General features: G+C 66.4%; 1 protein-coding gene across 1 annotated transcript; it reads left to right on the forward strand.

The window, feature by feature from the left end:
• The first annotated feature begins 6,765 nt into the window (after nucleotides 1–6,765).
• On the forward strand, nucleotides 6,766–13,139 carry LOC129079175 (ficolin-1-like). Its single transcript, XM_054584151.1, has 9 exons — nucleotides 6,766–6,896; nucleotides 8,299–8,412; nucleotides 9,196–9,249; nucleotides 9,839–9,892; nucleotides 10,290–10,322; nucleotides 10,733–10,860; nucleotides 11,259–11,388; nucleotides 12,061–12,195; nucleotides 12,715–13,139. The coding sequence occupies exons 1-9, from the start codon at nucleotides 6,803–6,805 to the stop codon at nucleotides 12,960–12,962; spliced, it is 990 nt and encodes a 329-aa protein (XP_054440126.1). The 5' UTR covers nucleotides 6,766–6,802; the 3' UTR covers nucleotides 12,963–13,139.
• The last annotated feature ends 1,940 nt before the right edge of the window (nucleotides 13,140–15,079 follow it).

Raw genomic sequence — 15,079 nt, forward strand, 5'->3', positions numbered from 1 at the left:
CTCCGCGTCCTGGGGTGTCCTCGAGGGACAGAGGCCCGGGTGGCAGACGGGAGTGCGCACGCCAGCTGGGCCCGAGGTGGGGGCAGTGTGCAGGTCACATGAGGCCTCTGTCACGGCGGAGGGGGCTCCTGGGCTCCAGGTGTCAGGCACGGGCCCCTCCCCATCTGCCAGGACCCTGGCCCCTGAGAGCAGAGCGGGACCCCGGGCTGCCTCGGGCAGCACCATGTGGCTGGCCGGTGGACGTGGAGATCTGTCTGCCTGGGCCAGCCAGGGACCCTGCTCGCCTCCGGGTCCGGGAAGGCTGGTGCGCGCGGCTGCTGAGCCCGGGACGGCCGTGGTCCTGCAGGGGGACCAGAGCCCTACATACCACCTGCCGGGGGCCCGGGGGAGGGGCGGCACCAGCTCCGGGCCGATCCCGGGAGAAGGACTCCCGCGGGGCGCCTGCTCCCCGTCTGCCTCTCTTGCCCCAACCTCCCCCTCCCACCCCCAAATTCCTTCACTCCTTCGTTCGATAACAATTTACTGACTTCCTGCTCAATGTCGGGCACTGCACCCCCCAAAAAGAGACAGGGACCTCAAATGACACAATTTAGAAGGGCTGATGTGCAAACGTGGGCATGGGCACACGGGTTCCCCGAGGAGACGCGTGAGGCCCCGCGGGCCTGGACAGGGAGGTCTGCATTTCCTCGGAGAAGGGGCCCGGGGAGACGAGGAGGCAGGACCTCCTCGCTTCATCGCAGGCCTGCCCCCTCCAGGCCCCCAGCCCCAGCGGCCACACTGTCACCGGCCCACGGCGCGAGGCGGGGGGCGGGGGCGTAGACCCACCCACAGAAGTCCTCCAGGTGGACACGCTCGGGGAGCACGGCCTGAGGCCCGGCCTGTCGGGCAGATCCCCAGGCCTGGACGGCCCACCTCGGGCCCAGCTCCGCGGCCGCGCCCACCGCCCCTCGGCCGAAGGGGCTGGCGGGGCCTGGGCTGTTCTTCCGGCCCACCTGCCGCAGCCAGGAAGGGCTGGCGGCCCGTGCTACCGCGCCCGCGTCGCTGTGAGGCACCCCTGTTGCTGTGACGGTCGCCAGCCAGTCCGGGCCTTGGCGCCTGTGTTTGTGCCCAGGCAGGACAATGTCACCTCCCAGTGACCTCCCAGAGCAAAGACTTCAACAAAAGCCACGTACACAAAACATCCTGTTTTTTCTTTTCTTTCCTTTCTAAATTGACAAATGGAGATCACAGAGATCCGGGAAAAGTCTTAATTCCCAAGCACCTGTGGGGACGGACCGTGTGAGGGTACGGGGATGTCACTGCCCTCTGGGACGCCCTCGGACTCGTTCAAAACCGACACCGCGAGGCTGAGGGGCCTCGGGGGCTGGGACCGTCTGAAAGGCTCCACAGGTGGGGGACAGACTGAGTACGAACACCTGCTAGCGTCTGCGTTATTTCTTGCTATGTAACAAGTTACCCTGACACAGAGAGGCTCAAAACACACGTGTTTCTCATGTTACGGGGCTGGGAATCAGGACACAGATTGTCTGGGTCCTCGCTCAGGGTGCCTCACAGAACTGCCAGGGTCACCCTGGCCAAGGCGTCATCTGGAGACTCCACGGGGGATAGAGCCCACGAGACGAGTGTGCACAAGTGTGTGCAGGAGTGTGTGTGCATAGGTGCGTGTGTGCCTGAGCGTGCATAATTAAGCATGTGTGCATGGGTGCGTGCGCATGACTAAGTGCGTGTGCATGAGTGCGTGTGCATGACTAAGTGTGTGCACATGGGTGCGTGTGCCTGAGCGCGTGTGCAATACTGGATGAGGCCCCGCACTGACTGTGGGCCTTGGGCACGTCTCCGGCCGCTGCGCCCGGGGACAGTCAGGAGTGAGATGCCCACTGCCTGGTTTCGACCAGGTGCCCGGGCCCCGTGGACCCCACAGAGACGTGTCCCATGCCGGGGCCTCAGGCTCTGTGCCGTGTGATGGCTCTGCGTCCCCGGGGCCCAGCCGCCCCCTGCCATCCCCACGGGGCAGGCGCCTCCCCTCTGCCGTGAACCGTTGAGCAGCCTTGAGATGGGGAGCACCTGCCGGGCGTGCGGGTGGGGAGGGAGGGAGGCACCCTGCCTGCCACGAAGCAGGCACATCCGGGGACTCACGGCCGGCGCTCCCTCCAGAGAGCCGCCCAGAGGCAGCCGAGTCCAAGCCAACACCTTGGGTCCGTGCCCAGGTGGGGACCGTGGGCTCGGAGCGGGCCGGGGTGAGCGGCGGGGGGCCAGCTAGCCGGGACGGAGGGGCGTTTGCAGGTGTGCTGGGAGGTCTCGTGGTGCCTTCTGCAGGCCTCTGTGCCGTCTGCCCGTCTGTCTGTCTGCCTGTCATCTGTCTGTTGGCCGAAAGGCTCTTTGGGGCTCTGGTCCACAGAAGGGCCCTTTGCTCTCGCAGCCAGGGCCCGGAGCCGGCCCTCTGCGCTGACGCCCAGGTGAGAGCGGAAGGCGAGACCAGGGGGGAGGAGCTCACCCCCGCGGCGCTGACAGGGCCAGCTTGCCACAGCTGGAGCCCAGGCAGCCTGGGCGGGGCTTGGGGCTCGCCCCATCGGACTGCCAGCGTCCCGCCTCCGCCTTGGCCCACGCAAGCGCCACGGGATGTGAACTTGGGGGAGATGCCGGCCCGGCCGCCCGGTGCCCATGGGCAGGTGGAGGTCAACGCGCAGGTGGAGCAAGGGCCGCAGGTGCCCACCGTTTCTTTCCTAAGCTCCTCCCTCTGCCAGTGACAGGCTCGCGGGGAAGCCGGGTCCCCGCAAAGGCCGGCCATCAGGAGGCTTCCCGGAGGCGAGGGGAGGGAGGGGCGGGGGCCTAGTCCTGGGCGATGGATCGGATGGGACTCTGTGACCAGCTCGCTACCCCCGTGGGGCCGGGCCCATCCTTCCAGGGCCTGGAGGGGCTCACACGGAGCTGGGAGCAGCTGGCAAACGTCCCAGCCCACCCTGGCCCTGGGACGCCAGCGGCCAAGCCGCCTCCCTGGGCTCTGCCGCCCCAGCTCTGTGTGGGGAGCACACGCCTCACGCCCCGGGTGGGTGGGTGGGCCCCTGGGCCGGGGCTCTGACTCAGCCCCCGGAGACTCAGCCCCTGGAGCCTCGCCCACCAGCCGTCCTGGCGGGCACAGGGGGCGTCCGGCGCGCGTTAGCCGTGGTGGCCCGTCCTGCACTTTCTCGGGGGCTGGCAACAGTGCGGGCAGCAGAGCAGCTTGGCCCCGGCTTTGGTCCTGGTGACGATCGCTGGGTCAGAGGGGACTGTCCACCGGGGCTCCACAGCCAGGCGCAGGGTGGCTCAGAGGGTGGGGCTCCTGGGGGGTCCCACATGAGCCTGGAAGGTTGGTTAAGTCATTGCTTACTGGGCACACCTCTCCCCCGACGACTTCCGTAGGTCTGAGTAGCCCCGAGGACTTGTAACTAGAAAGTGCCCAGGGATCCTGCTCTGCTCGGAACATGCGGGACTGGGTCTCCCGGTCTGGGACCTCACCCGGCCGGCCACAGAGGAGGAAGCTCTCCCCTGTGCCCTGCAGTTGGCAAAGGCTCCTAGCACTCCACCCCGGCTCTCCCGAGGCCAAATTCCCCTGCAAACAAACTGCTTCCTTTTGTAGAAACCTGAGATCTCTTTAAAATGCTAATCTTTCAAAGATTTGAAAGGTGGGGTTTTTTTTTTTCCCTTTTATCAGTGTCCTTAGGTAGAAACCAAGCTGACAACTTCTACTTAGAGTGGAATTGGACACCAAATAAAACCTGGGCGGGAGAGGAAGAGTGGGCAGGAAGGCTCTGCTGCGGGGGGGGCGAGGAGAAGTGGGCGGGGCCGCAGTCACCTCTTTGATGTGACCTGGACTGAGGACTTGGCCTCAGGGGCGGGTTGCTGTACCCTAGTTGGCATCAAACTCCCTCTGGGGTTTTAAGAGCTAAGGCAAGCCTAAAAGAAAGGAATGATTGTAAATATGTGAAATAAAAAACTTCTTTGGCTGGACCATACCAAAAGGGACTAGCGACTGTGAACACATACATGCCCTACGGTCTCCAGGCTGAAGCATGGAAAACAAAGTCCATTTAAAAAGTGATTGAAGCCTTTGTTACCGGTGGGAAGGAGCCCAGTCGCTGCTCAAAGGCAGGGAGGGAGAAGGGGGAGAAGAATGAAAGAAATGCTCCCCAAAGGTGTCAAATGCGACCAATAGCACGGCTCTGGAGCTGAGAACTCCGAAGGCCGAGCAGCACACCCGGAAAGGAAAACGCACGTAGCAGGGCAAGGAAGCGTGTCTGCGCGGCAAACAGGACGGGGCCGGCAAACGGGGAGCATCCGGGATCTGGGGAGCATCCGGGATCCCAGGAACGGCCCGGGGCAGTGCCCTCTGCCAGGGTCCCGGCCCACGGGGCTGGGCGGCACGGGTGCCCCTCCCGGCTCACCAGCAGGCCGCCTTCCCCTGTACCCTGGGGTCCCGGGGGCTGGGGTTCAGGGCCGGGCAAAGGGAATTGGTGGGCGGGGCACGGGAGGCACGTGACCACCAGTCCCAGCGGCCCTGCAGGCCCCGGTCCCGCCGGGTGGCAGGGATGCAGCAGCGGGCCCTCGGAGCAGGGCCCCAGAACCCCCACCCGGGACCACCGGGGATTTTGCAGTAAAGTCACAGAGTTAGGGTTTACGTTTCGGTCTGAGGCGCCGCGGCTGGGACTCTCTCTTCCTGCTTCCTGTCTGCGGCTTTCTCAGTTTGTCACAACATGTCGCGACTATAGGCTGCTTTGTTTCCTGTCCTGCCTCGGTAGAGCAGGTTCTGGGAGCGCAGGGACCTGTCTGCTTTGTCTCCCACGTGTCACGGGGCAGTGACCTGCGCTGGGCACGTAGCAGGGCCCCCCAAACACCTTTCTCTTTTGCTTGTGCGGCCGCAGGATAGGCAGCCCGGCCGCCATGCCCTGGGAAAGGGGTCCCGACACTCGAGAGCAGGGACCGCCCCGGGCGCAAGGCAGCCCAGGACAGGCCTTTCCGTTTCGATGAGTCGGCCCCGCGCTTACTCCGTGAGTGCCCTTCCGGCTCCGGGGGACCCTCCTGAGGGCCCGTGGCGGCAGGTCTAATTCCCGTGCCGCCCATGAGAGATGACGTCACGAACTGGACCCCGAGCTCCAGCTACTAATCCCGTCACCACCGTGGTGGGGGAGGGGGCAGGGAGCCCTGCGCTGGGGGCCAGCGGGCCGGTGCGGGACAACGGGACAGAGCACGGGAGACAGCGGAAGGCAGGCCCTGACCCCGACTCCCCGAGGCCAGGCTGTGAGGCCCCAGGCAGCCTCTCTCCTTTCCGTGTCCCCATCGCGAACCCGCCGTGTCCCAGGGACGCCTGAGCCGAGCGGGGCCTGACCCTGATTTCTCCTCTGCGGTGTCCCACCCCCGAGCCTGGCTTCGCTCCTGGCCAAGCACAACCTGCGTGTCACCGCCTTTTTACATCAACGTAGTCCCTTCGGTTTATTAAAATGTGAGCTTCAAAAGTCCAGCGATGCCTTCCCTAAGCTTTTAAGTCTGAATTGTAAACCTTATTCCGCATATAACAGACAAATTTTAATAGTCTCCTTCAAGGGCCTGTGAATAATTCTTGTTCCATTCGCTGCTGACGTAGCTCGTTTAACAGCTACAGGCATTTTAATTGCATTTACACAATGAACAGATCGAGGCTGCTGTCCTGGTGGCCCAGGTGCGTCCCTGTCCCAGAGGCATCAGCGTGGAGGCGAATCTCCAGGAACCGAGACACGCCAGCCTGCGATGAGCTTCGGGGTCTCCCGAACGCCGCACACAGCGAGGTTCACACGTGAGCCCTCCGTCTCTCCGTGTCTCACGTTCACACTTCCCACTGGATTGCCGGCGGGGGCTGCGGCCAGAGGCCCAAACGCTCTTACATGTGGCCAGCCCCCAAATGCCAGGTCTGGCACCCGCGCAGAGGCGCCTGCCCGCCGCTCCGGAAGCCCGTCCCCCCGAGACGGGGGCCGGTGGGAAGAGGGGGCTTCGTTCCCGAGAAGGTCTTCACCGCTGGACACAGGCGGGGGTGGGGGGTGGGGGGGTGGAAGGAGGAAGGAGGAAGGAGGAAATAAAAGCTGAACGAAGGACTAGGAAGGAGGGCACTGGGACTTCTCCGCCTACACAGTCTGCTCGAAAGGCGAGCAGGCATCTCAAAGCCCGCAAGTCTGAAGGTCACAGTCGGCCTCTTGTGAAATTGATGCCCGTAATTCCTAAACAAACAGATGGTTATCTGCAGCTGCCTGTGAGTTAGCAGGTCACCCAGGACAGGAGAATGTGAAAAAGTGCGCGGGGGCGGCGCTGGCTGGGCCGGCCTGGACGGCCTGGGTGGCCGCCCCCTTTCCCCTCCGAAGCCACCCCTCCTCTCCTCTTCAACCCCCCTAGGCCCCCAGGGGACGCTTCTAAACCTCTGCAGACGTGAAGCCCACTGTGTACAAAGGATGCCCGCCCCATGCCGCCGGCCTTGCCGCCCTGGGACGGCCCTCACAGGCCAGTGTCCACTGTGCCGTCCACGCAGAGGGTCTCTGAACACATTGGCCCGCGGGCGGCCCCTCGTGGGGAAGAGGGTGTTTCCGTCGAGGGGAAGCTGGGCTCCTCCAGCAAGCCCGCACGTTGCCGACGGTGCGGAGGGTGGAAGCAGCCGGCCTCTGAGGCCACGCCACCTTCAGTGCACACCGCAGGCTACGGGCAGGACGTGCCCGCCCCCACCCCCCGAGGGTGACAAAGAGCTGGAGGCGGGGCTCCCGCAGCCCGTAAAGGCAGGAGCTGCCCGCGGCAGCCACAATCCGAGATGCAGCGGAGCCGAGCGGCCGTGGCCCTGGGGCCCATCATCCTGACCTTGGCCTTCCTGTGCCCTGCAGCCTCGACGGGGGACACCTGTCCAGGTGAGTCAGGCTGCAGGTGAGAAGGACGTGACAGGGGTCGGGTCTCAGAGCTGACACTCTCCGCCCACTGCCCCGGACGGTGCACCGGGCCCCTGCTGAGTCCTTCGTGAACACTGTTCTTGAGACCTGCGGTGGGTCGCCGCCTGCCGGGGGACCTGCCTCCGGCCCCCGAGGAGCCGCCGCATCACAGCCCCGCGCACAGGCGTGGAGACTTCCCAGCCCAGGAGATGGCCCAAGAACTCACACCCAGCGCTGTGGGACCTCCAGCCGGAGGCCTTCCAGCCTTTGGGGACAGCAATGGGGAGGGGGCCGGGTGAGGGCATAATGGCCCCCGCGGGCTCCCGGCCACCTCCGATGCCCAGCAGGGCGCGCCGTGGGTTGGCCTCGCCATCCTCCGGGGCTTCCCGATCAGGTGGCCCTTGACCCCCAGCGGGGGAGAGTGCGGTGCCCTGGGGCCAGGTACCCGCCCCCCAAGGGCCCCAGGCCTCCAGCGCTGGCTGCCCGGATAGGGTGGAACAGGGAGAAAGAGGTGCCACCAGTGAGAGCGGAGAAAGGACCGGAGAGAGCGGCGCAGGGGCAACATGGGCCGCGCGGCCGGTAACCCTGAGAGGCGGGCAGGGGGACGGGTCATTCCCTTCACTGCTGAGTCTTATTCTCTATTTGTCTAAAATGACCAACTGTTCACTTTTGATGAACAAAAATTAAGAAAATTTAAATGTGGAGACCACCTTGGTTCTGACCGGTGAGGACCGGGCGAGAGCAGCCCGGGACTCCGAGGGAGGGCTCTGCGTCTCTCCAGGTCCCCAAGGCCTGTCTTCTGAGGCCGATTCAGTTTTGGGATCCACCACTTAAACTCAAGGAGTGGACAGATCTCCGGTTCCGGTTCTGCCGAGCTGGCCCTGTGCCCACGGACCCCTCCCAGCTAGGGCAGGTCGAGGTCACGGGCCCAATCAAAGGGGGGGCCCAAACCCCCCGACTCCCTGATACACATTGGCCCTTCATTGAAAGTACCCATCATGCACGAAACTCTTGCTAAAGGTCAGGATGACCCTGAGACCTGGAAACGGGGCGCGAGCTAGTGCCTTCCTCCCCGAAGCCTGAGGCCGGGCCCCAGGCCGCAGACAGGCACAGGGGCCCCGAGGCGCGGGCCACGCGCCCCAGGACCGGCCCCAGGGGCCCCTTCCCCTCGGGCGGGGAGGACGCCAGGCCGGGCGCCGCCGGGCACCCGGCGCGGCCTGCCCGGCACCCCGGGGAGGGGAGGACGGACGGGCCCGGGGCAGAGGCGGGCACCTCACTTCCTGCCCACCCCCCAGGTGCCTGTGGGGCCGAGGCACAGGGAGGCACACGCCCTCGGGCGGGGCCTCGGGCCGGACGCACTGACGGCCCCGCGTGCTCCCTGCAGAGGTGAAGCTGCTGGGGCTGGAGGGTGCCGACAAGCTCACCATCCTGCGAGGCTGCCCGGGGCTGCCCGGCGCCGCAGGGCCCAAGGGAGAGGCAGGCGCCGCTGGAGGGAGAGGTGAGCGCGCCGGACGGGGGGCCGCGAGCTCTCGCCCTTGCCACGGGGGACCCGGGGGGGTCCGCGTCCCCGCGGGTCTCGGGGTGGGCGACGTGGGTCTTGCCCTGCTCAGAGCCAGCGTCCACCCGGGGCCTGAAAATAAGAGCCGGGCCCCTAATATTTTATGAGCTCCCACATGGGCCGGTCTCCACGGACTATTTGACCCGGTGCTGATCCTGCCAGGCCTGCGGGGTGTAAGGGAAACCAGCTGCTGGCGACATCGCTTTGGAGGCAGGACGCGCCTTCGAAGAGGCGTCCGGGCTCGGGGGCCTCCGCGTGAGGCCAAGGGCCGGCCCGAACGCACGGAGGGCCCAGCCCAGGGGCTCGGACACAGAGCGGAGCAGGCTGCCCCCGCGGGGACCGCCGCATCGGGCGCTCGCCACGTCCTGCACGGGCCTGGTGACAGGGCCTCCGAGGACGCGCTCCTCGTCCCAGGTCCCTGGCGAGCTATAGAGCTCTGTGCAGGCGGAGGGACCTGGGCCCGCTGCCCAGAGGTCCAAGGCTGGAGCCCAGGAGGCACGCCGAGGCGCTGGCCGATGCCCTGGGACCCAGTCCGGATCGTCCCGCTCTGCACCGAGCTGCGGGTGCTGTGTCGCCGCCGGAAAGGTCCGCCGCCGGGCGGTGCCGGGGCCGCGACGCCGAGGACCTCGGGGCTGGGGGGACGCTCAGGCTTCATCCTGGGAAGGTTCCCAAGGAGAAGGGCTCGGATGCGCTTTCCTCAGGCTGCGTGTTTGGAATTTGCAGGAGAACAGGGTTCCCCTGGAGCACCTGGGAAGGCGGGGCCGCCAGGGCCCAAAGGTAACCGCGCGGCAGAGGCCAAATCCCCGGGGTGGGGGCCCGGGACTGTCTCCCTGGCCGCCCGACAGGGTGGAACAGGGAGAAAGAGGTGCCACCAGTGAGAGCGGAGCAAGGGCCAGAACGAGCGGGGCAGGGAGACGAGAGAGACAGACTGGAGAGACGGGGACACAGAGAGAGAAGGAGACGGGGTCAGACGGAGAGAGACAGAGAATGAGAGAAGGGAGGGAGGGCGGGAGAGAGACAGAGGCCCAGAGGGACCCTGTCACGTGCTCCAATCCAAGGCGCCTGCACATGGGGCACGAACTGAGTCCCAGGTCCGGGGCCGCGGGCGGCGGGCCAGTTCCCCGCGGCCCGGGGAGGAACCGGGGCTCACGGCGCCCTTCCCGTTCGCCCGTGGAGGTCCCGGCACGGTCACGCCTACGGTCACGCCTTCGTAGCTGACCGAGCGATGAACTGGGAGCAGCGGACTCACGGCCCGTCCCACGCGCCCGCGGGGCAGCAGATCAGTGCGTGGTGTCCAGAGTGGATATCAGTGTCCCACAGACCCGAAGTCCTGGCATCAGCTGTCCTCTTGTCCCGTCTTTTCCAGGTGACCGCGGAGAGATGGGTGCACCCGGAGAGAAGGGTGTACGAGGAGAGAAAGGTGAGTCCCCGTACCTGCCGTCCTGGGCCCCCGGCAGGCTCTGTGCAGGGGAGGGCCCCCCAGAGGCCGCAGCCGTGCCCAGTGCGGTCCCCTGGGGGAGGGACTCACATCCCCCTCCCTCCGGGCAGCAGTGAGGGGTCGGGGGGTGTATGGGCCATGTGGACCTGGGGGGCAGGGCTGACCCGCGGCCCCGGTCGCCCAGATGCGGCGGCGCCGACTCGCACAGGCGTGGCCCGACGCCCCGGAAAGAGAGGGCGGGACCCGCTCCTTAGGCCGGCCGCCGCGTGTCCTGGGAAGATCGTTCTCTCTCGGGGTCCATGGAGCCAGTGGGGCTGAGGAGGTCGGGGACCCTGATTTCCAGTGGGTGAACACGTGTGTCCTCTCTCACAACACGCAGGAGACTCCATACAGTCCGAGACCTGCGCCACAGGTGACTGGCCGTGCCCCTGCCTCGGACCTCAGCGGGACCTGCTCCCGGCTGGGGGGCGGGGGTCGACCAGAAGGCCAGCTTCACCGACTGCTGGGCAGGGCCCCGATGGCCCTCGGCCACGTTCACCCCTCAGCGTCGCGAGGGACAGGCGGCGCGCGCTTAGAGGGCTCTAGTGTGGCCCAGGGAGGTCTCCTGGAGGCACGGACACCGGTCCCCGGAAGGCCCGCAGCCGGGCATACACACGCGGCGCCCCAGGGTGGGGGTGCCCCGGGGCGCGGGTTCTGTGGGTCCCAGGCTGGGAGGCGTCCCCGCCCACGCACACACTCACGGCCCGGCCCCTCCCGCCCCTGCCCCTGCCCCGGCCCCGCCCTTGCCCCGGCCCCGCCATCCACATCCCGGCCCCTCCCCAGGCCCTCGCAACTGCAAGGAGCTGCTCACCAGGGGGCACTTCCTGAGCGGCTGGCACACCATCTACCTGCCCGACTGCCGGCCCCTGACCGTGCTGTGCGACATGGACACGGACGGCGGGGGCTGGACCGTGAGTGCCGGGCGGCCGGGCGGCCGGGCGGCGGGCGGGCCGGGCCGCTGCGTCGGGGTCTCTCGCCGCCAGGGTCGGCCTGGCGAGAGGGCCCGCGCTCGTGGCCTGTGCCCAACTGTCCAGTCCCAGTCCCCTCTCTCGTCCGCCCCCGCTTTTGCCGAGGACGGAGGGAGCCAGAGAGATGGTGGGGTGAACCCCGGGTGCAGGACAGCTCCGGGAGCCCCGTCACTGAGGACAGTGCGGTTTAGGGCGTGTCAGCCCCCTCTCTGAGCCTCTACCCCTCCTGTGTCACTGGGTGGGGGGCACCGTCTGGCCGCCCCGGGTCTGAGCGGAGGCGCGCGGGTAGCTCGGCCCTGCTGGGTGACCACGGGTCGTGCCCCGCCCCCCCGCCCCCACAGGTGTTCCAGCGGAGGAGCGACGGCTCCGTGGACTTCTATCGCGACTGGGCCGCGTACAAGCAGGGCTTCGGCAGCCAGCTGGGCGAGTTCTGGCTGGGCAACGACAACATCCATGCCCTGACCGCCCAGGGTAGGCCGCGGCCGGGCCCCTGCCTCGACCTCAGCCCGGGGCCGCGGGGGAGAGGAGACGGCCGCGCCCCCAGCTCTCGTGCTCTCTGGGCCCAGCCGGGGCCTGTGTCCTCCTAGACGCTGAACGTTCGCGCCAGGGCGGGTGGAGTATCGGGGTTCCCCCCACGCCCAGCCTTGTCCGCTAAGCGGGGTTTCGGGTGGAGGGAGACGGCCCCCACCCCGCCCTGCCCGCCCGCGGGGGCCCCCCGGCAGCATGGAGCCAGCACCGCCTCTTCACCCCCGGGCTCACCTGCCAGGGCCCCCTGAGGCGGCCCGTCCTCTGCTGCCTGCCCCCGGCCCGAGGCCGGGCCCCCCGCCGGCCCTCCCAGGCGGAGGGTGGAGCGGTTTCCCACGCTGGCTGTGAACGAAGTCACAGCCGCTGCCGGGGCGGGAGGGGGGCGGGGACGACAGCCTGCGGGGTGCCACCGTCCTCCCAGTGACCTCGCGTCGGGGATCTGGGGCCCGGCGAAGCACCCCCGGGAGGCACGGTGCCTTTCTGGCCCTCACCAAGGGCTGGCCCTGTGGCCCTGAGGCACTGTGCCTCGGGTGCCAAGGCCCCGTGCTGCCCAAACCTGTCGCCAAGCTCGGGAGGCAGGGGTGCCCTCCGGCTGGGCCCTGAGCGCTCTGTCCCCAGGAACCAGCGAGCTCCGCATCGACCTCGTGGACTTCCAGGGCAACTACCAGTTCGCCAAGTACCAGTCGTTCAGGATGGGGGGCGAGGCCGAGAAGTACAAGCTGGAGCTGGGCGCCTTCGCGGGGGGCAACGCGGGTGCGTGTTTGACGGCGCGGGGGGGAGGGGGCGAGGGGGCGGGGCGAGCCCGCCGGGCGTCCTGGCTCCGCGTCTTCTGGGCAACGCAGGGCGGTGGCTCCGCCCGGCCAGGCGTTCCTCATCCGCGCGTCTGTCCACACGGCCTCCACCTACTTGTCCCCGCGAAGATGACATGGGGTAAAAACGTCCGTGAGGGGTGGGGTTATTCTTCACCACCTGCGGTGACGAGGGCGGGGATGGGGGTCATTGTCAGCCCCACCCTGTGGCGCCTGAGGGAGCCGGGCCGCCCGGGCGGTGAGGCCTGCCCCCTAAATGGCGGGGCGCCCGCCAGCCGGGGGGCTCAGGCCGGCCGAGGGCACGCGGAAGCCGCCGCATGGGCGGAGCCGGTGTCCCCAGGGCCACGTGAGCGTCTCCCTTCGGCTCGGCCGGGCTCCTTAGCGCAGCGGGCAGCTCCGGCCTGGGCCCGCTCCCGGGACCTCCCAGCGCTGTGTGTACATGTCTCCCTTTCCCTCCGAGCAGGTGACTCCCTGACGGGCCACAACAACCAGGCCTTCTCCACCAAGGACCAAGACAACGACCAAAACCCCTCGAACTGTGCGGAGCAGTACCACGGGGCCTGGTGGTACAACAACTGTCACGTGTCGAACCTCAACGGTCGCTACCTGGGCGGCGGGCACAGTAGCTTCGCGAATGGCATCAACTGGCATTCGGGAAAAGGATACAATTACAGCTACAAGGTGTCGGAGATGAAGGTGCGGCCGGCCTAGGGCGGGCCTGGCCGGAGAAGGCTGCCTGCTCCGCACCGCCGGGCCCCGCGGCTCCGGGGAGCCTCCCTCCCTCCCGGACACAGGCTCCGCGCACATGCTCATGATCCGCTCGCTTCATCCCACCTGCCCCCCGCCCGCCCACGGCCTCCCCAGAAGGAGGAATGATGGTTATTGAAGTGCTTGCTTTCTAAGAGACTCATTCTGGGGTGGTCGTTTCTTTGCCTCGTCCCCGCCCCATTACCAGGCGGTGGTCACTTTGAGCATTTTCCCTCACTTGTCCGGCAGCGGCTGCCCCTGTCCTGGCTCCGTCTGGGAGAGCCAGGGTCCCAGGGCGTAGCCGTGATCACTGGTGTCCCTGAGGGCGGTGGCTTTTCCGGGGGCAGCCGTCTCTGACACAAGGTGATGCTTCCCTCATCCCAAAGGCTCATGCTCCCTCTCCTGACTCACAGCATCTTCATACATCTTTCAAAAAGTCACTGTGAGCCTAGAAAACTCTCATGAAAAGCAGGAGAAGCATCCCTGGCTGGTGTGGTGCAGTGGGGCGGGCGTCATCCTACAAAGCAAAAGGTCGCTGGTTCGATTCCCAGTCCGGGCATTCACCTGGGTTGCGGTGCGGTCCCCAGTTGGTGCATGTGAGAGAAGCAACCAAGTGATGTTCCTCCCCGTCTTTTTCTCCCTCCCTTCCCCTCCGTCTGAAAATAGATGAAAGGATAGAATCTTTTTTAAAGGCTGGGGTGGGGGAGAATGAAACAGGGACTCTTTTGGTGCCCTCAGGGTAGAGTGGGTGCGCTGGGCCCGCTGCCCCCTGAGAACACCCCGCACTCCGGTCCGTGAGCATCAGCGACATGGGGTCCGCTGGCCATCCGCACACGGAGGGCAGCCGCAGCCCGACCCCAGCCGCAGGCGCTGAGCTCCATGGCGCCCGCACACCCGGCCGTGTGACGATGGCCAAGCCTGCAGAGGTGGCGGGGGAGAGCCCTCTGTCTCTCTTAACTGGGCCTCAGAAAGCCCAGGCGTCCAGGGAGAGACGGATGCACGTGGCCACAGGACAGCCGAGGCATCTGTTTACCGCAAACCTTCAAAGGCTAAAAGGGAAGCCGCAGGAGGACCGGATCTTCCAGGAACATGGAGGGATTTGTTTTCTGTGGCTGTGGCAGCTCGTCACCCCGAAGTCAGAGGCTCAAAACAACAGCAGCGCGCTCACCACTCTGAAGTGTGACTTGGGCGTCGCTGGGCTCAAAGCAGGACTGGCTCCTTCCCGGCCCAGGGAGAGCCGGTGTGTGTGCCCCTTGCAGCCTTGGAGGCCGGGGCGCGAGGCCCCTTCCTCCAGCCCTGGAGCCGGCGACAGCGTGCCTGTGACCCCGCTTCCGAGGCCATGTCTCCCGCTGAGCACAGCCAGGAAGGGGCCTGTGCCTGGAAGAACTCGTGGGGCTCGAAAGGGCCCAGGGCAATTCAGGGTCCCCTCCCTGACTCAGGCCCTCCAAGCAGCCACACCTGCCCAGCCCCTTGGCCAGGCGAGGTGGCGCCGCTGGTTCTGGGGACCAGGGCAGGACGTCTCGGGCAGGACAGGATTCTGCCTACCACAACCTATGTTTTTATTTTAAAAGTAGCTTCCTATCCAGAATAGTTGAAGAACTCCAACAAGTCTATAAAAAAAGGATAATTGCTCAGAAAAAGTGGATGAGAGGTTTAAAAACTCGTTGCAAAAGGAGACACCGGCGGGACCAAAATACTTATGGAAAGTTTCTCCATCTTATCAGTTCTCGGGGGAATGCACATTATAACCAAATGAGAGTCCTTTACACAGCCCTCTGATCCTGATGGCTAGGGTCAGTGACTGACGATGCTGCGTGTCGGGGACCCGCTGCCGAAGGGGACCCCCATCTACCTCCTGAGCAATGCGAATCGGTGCTACCGACTCAGAAAAGAGTTGGGGACTCCTTAATATTACCGAAAGGGATGCACATTCCCATAAGCTGGCAAGCCTGTGTCCTGACATGGAAATCTCTGTCGTGTGCTCGGGGGTGTGGCCAAACCCCTCACGCTGGTCACGCGGTGACACCCCCCGAACACCGGTGGGAAGAGGGGCGTGAGAAACGCCAGGGCTTCCAGGCGAT

This window comes from Pteronotus mesoamericanus, unplaced genomic scaffold (assembly GCF_021234165.1).
Source record: "Pteronotus mesoamericanus isolate MK-2021 breed Mesoamerican mustached bat unplaced genomic scaffold, CSHL_Meso_final contig_78, whole genome shotgun sequence".
NCBI lineage: Eukaryota > Metazoa > Chordata > Mammalia > Chiroptera > Mormoopidae > Pteronotus > Pteronotus mesoamericanus.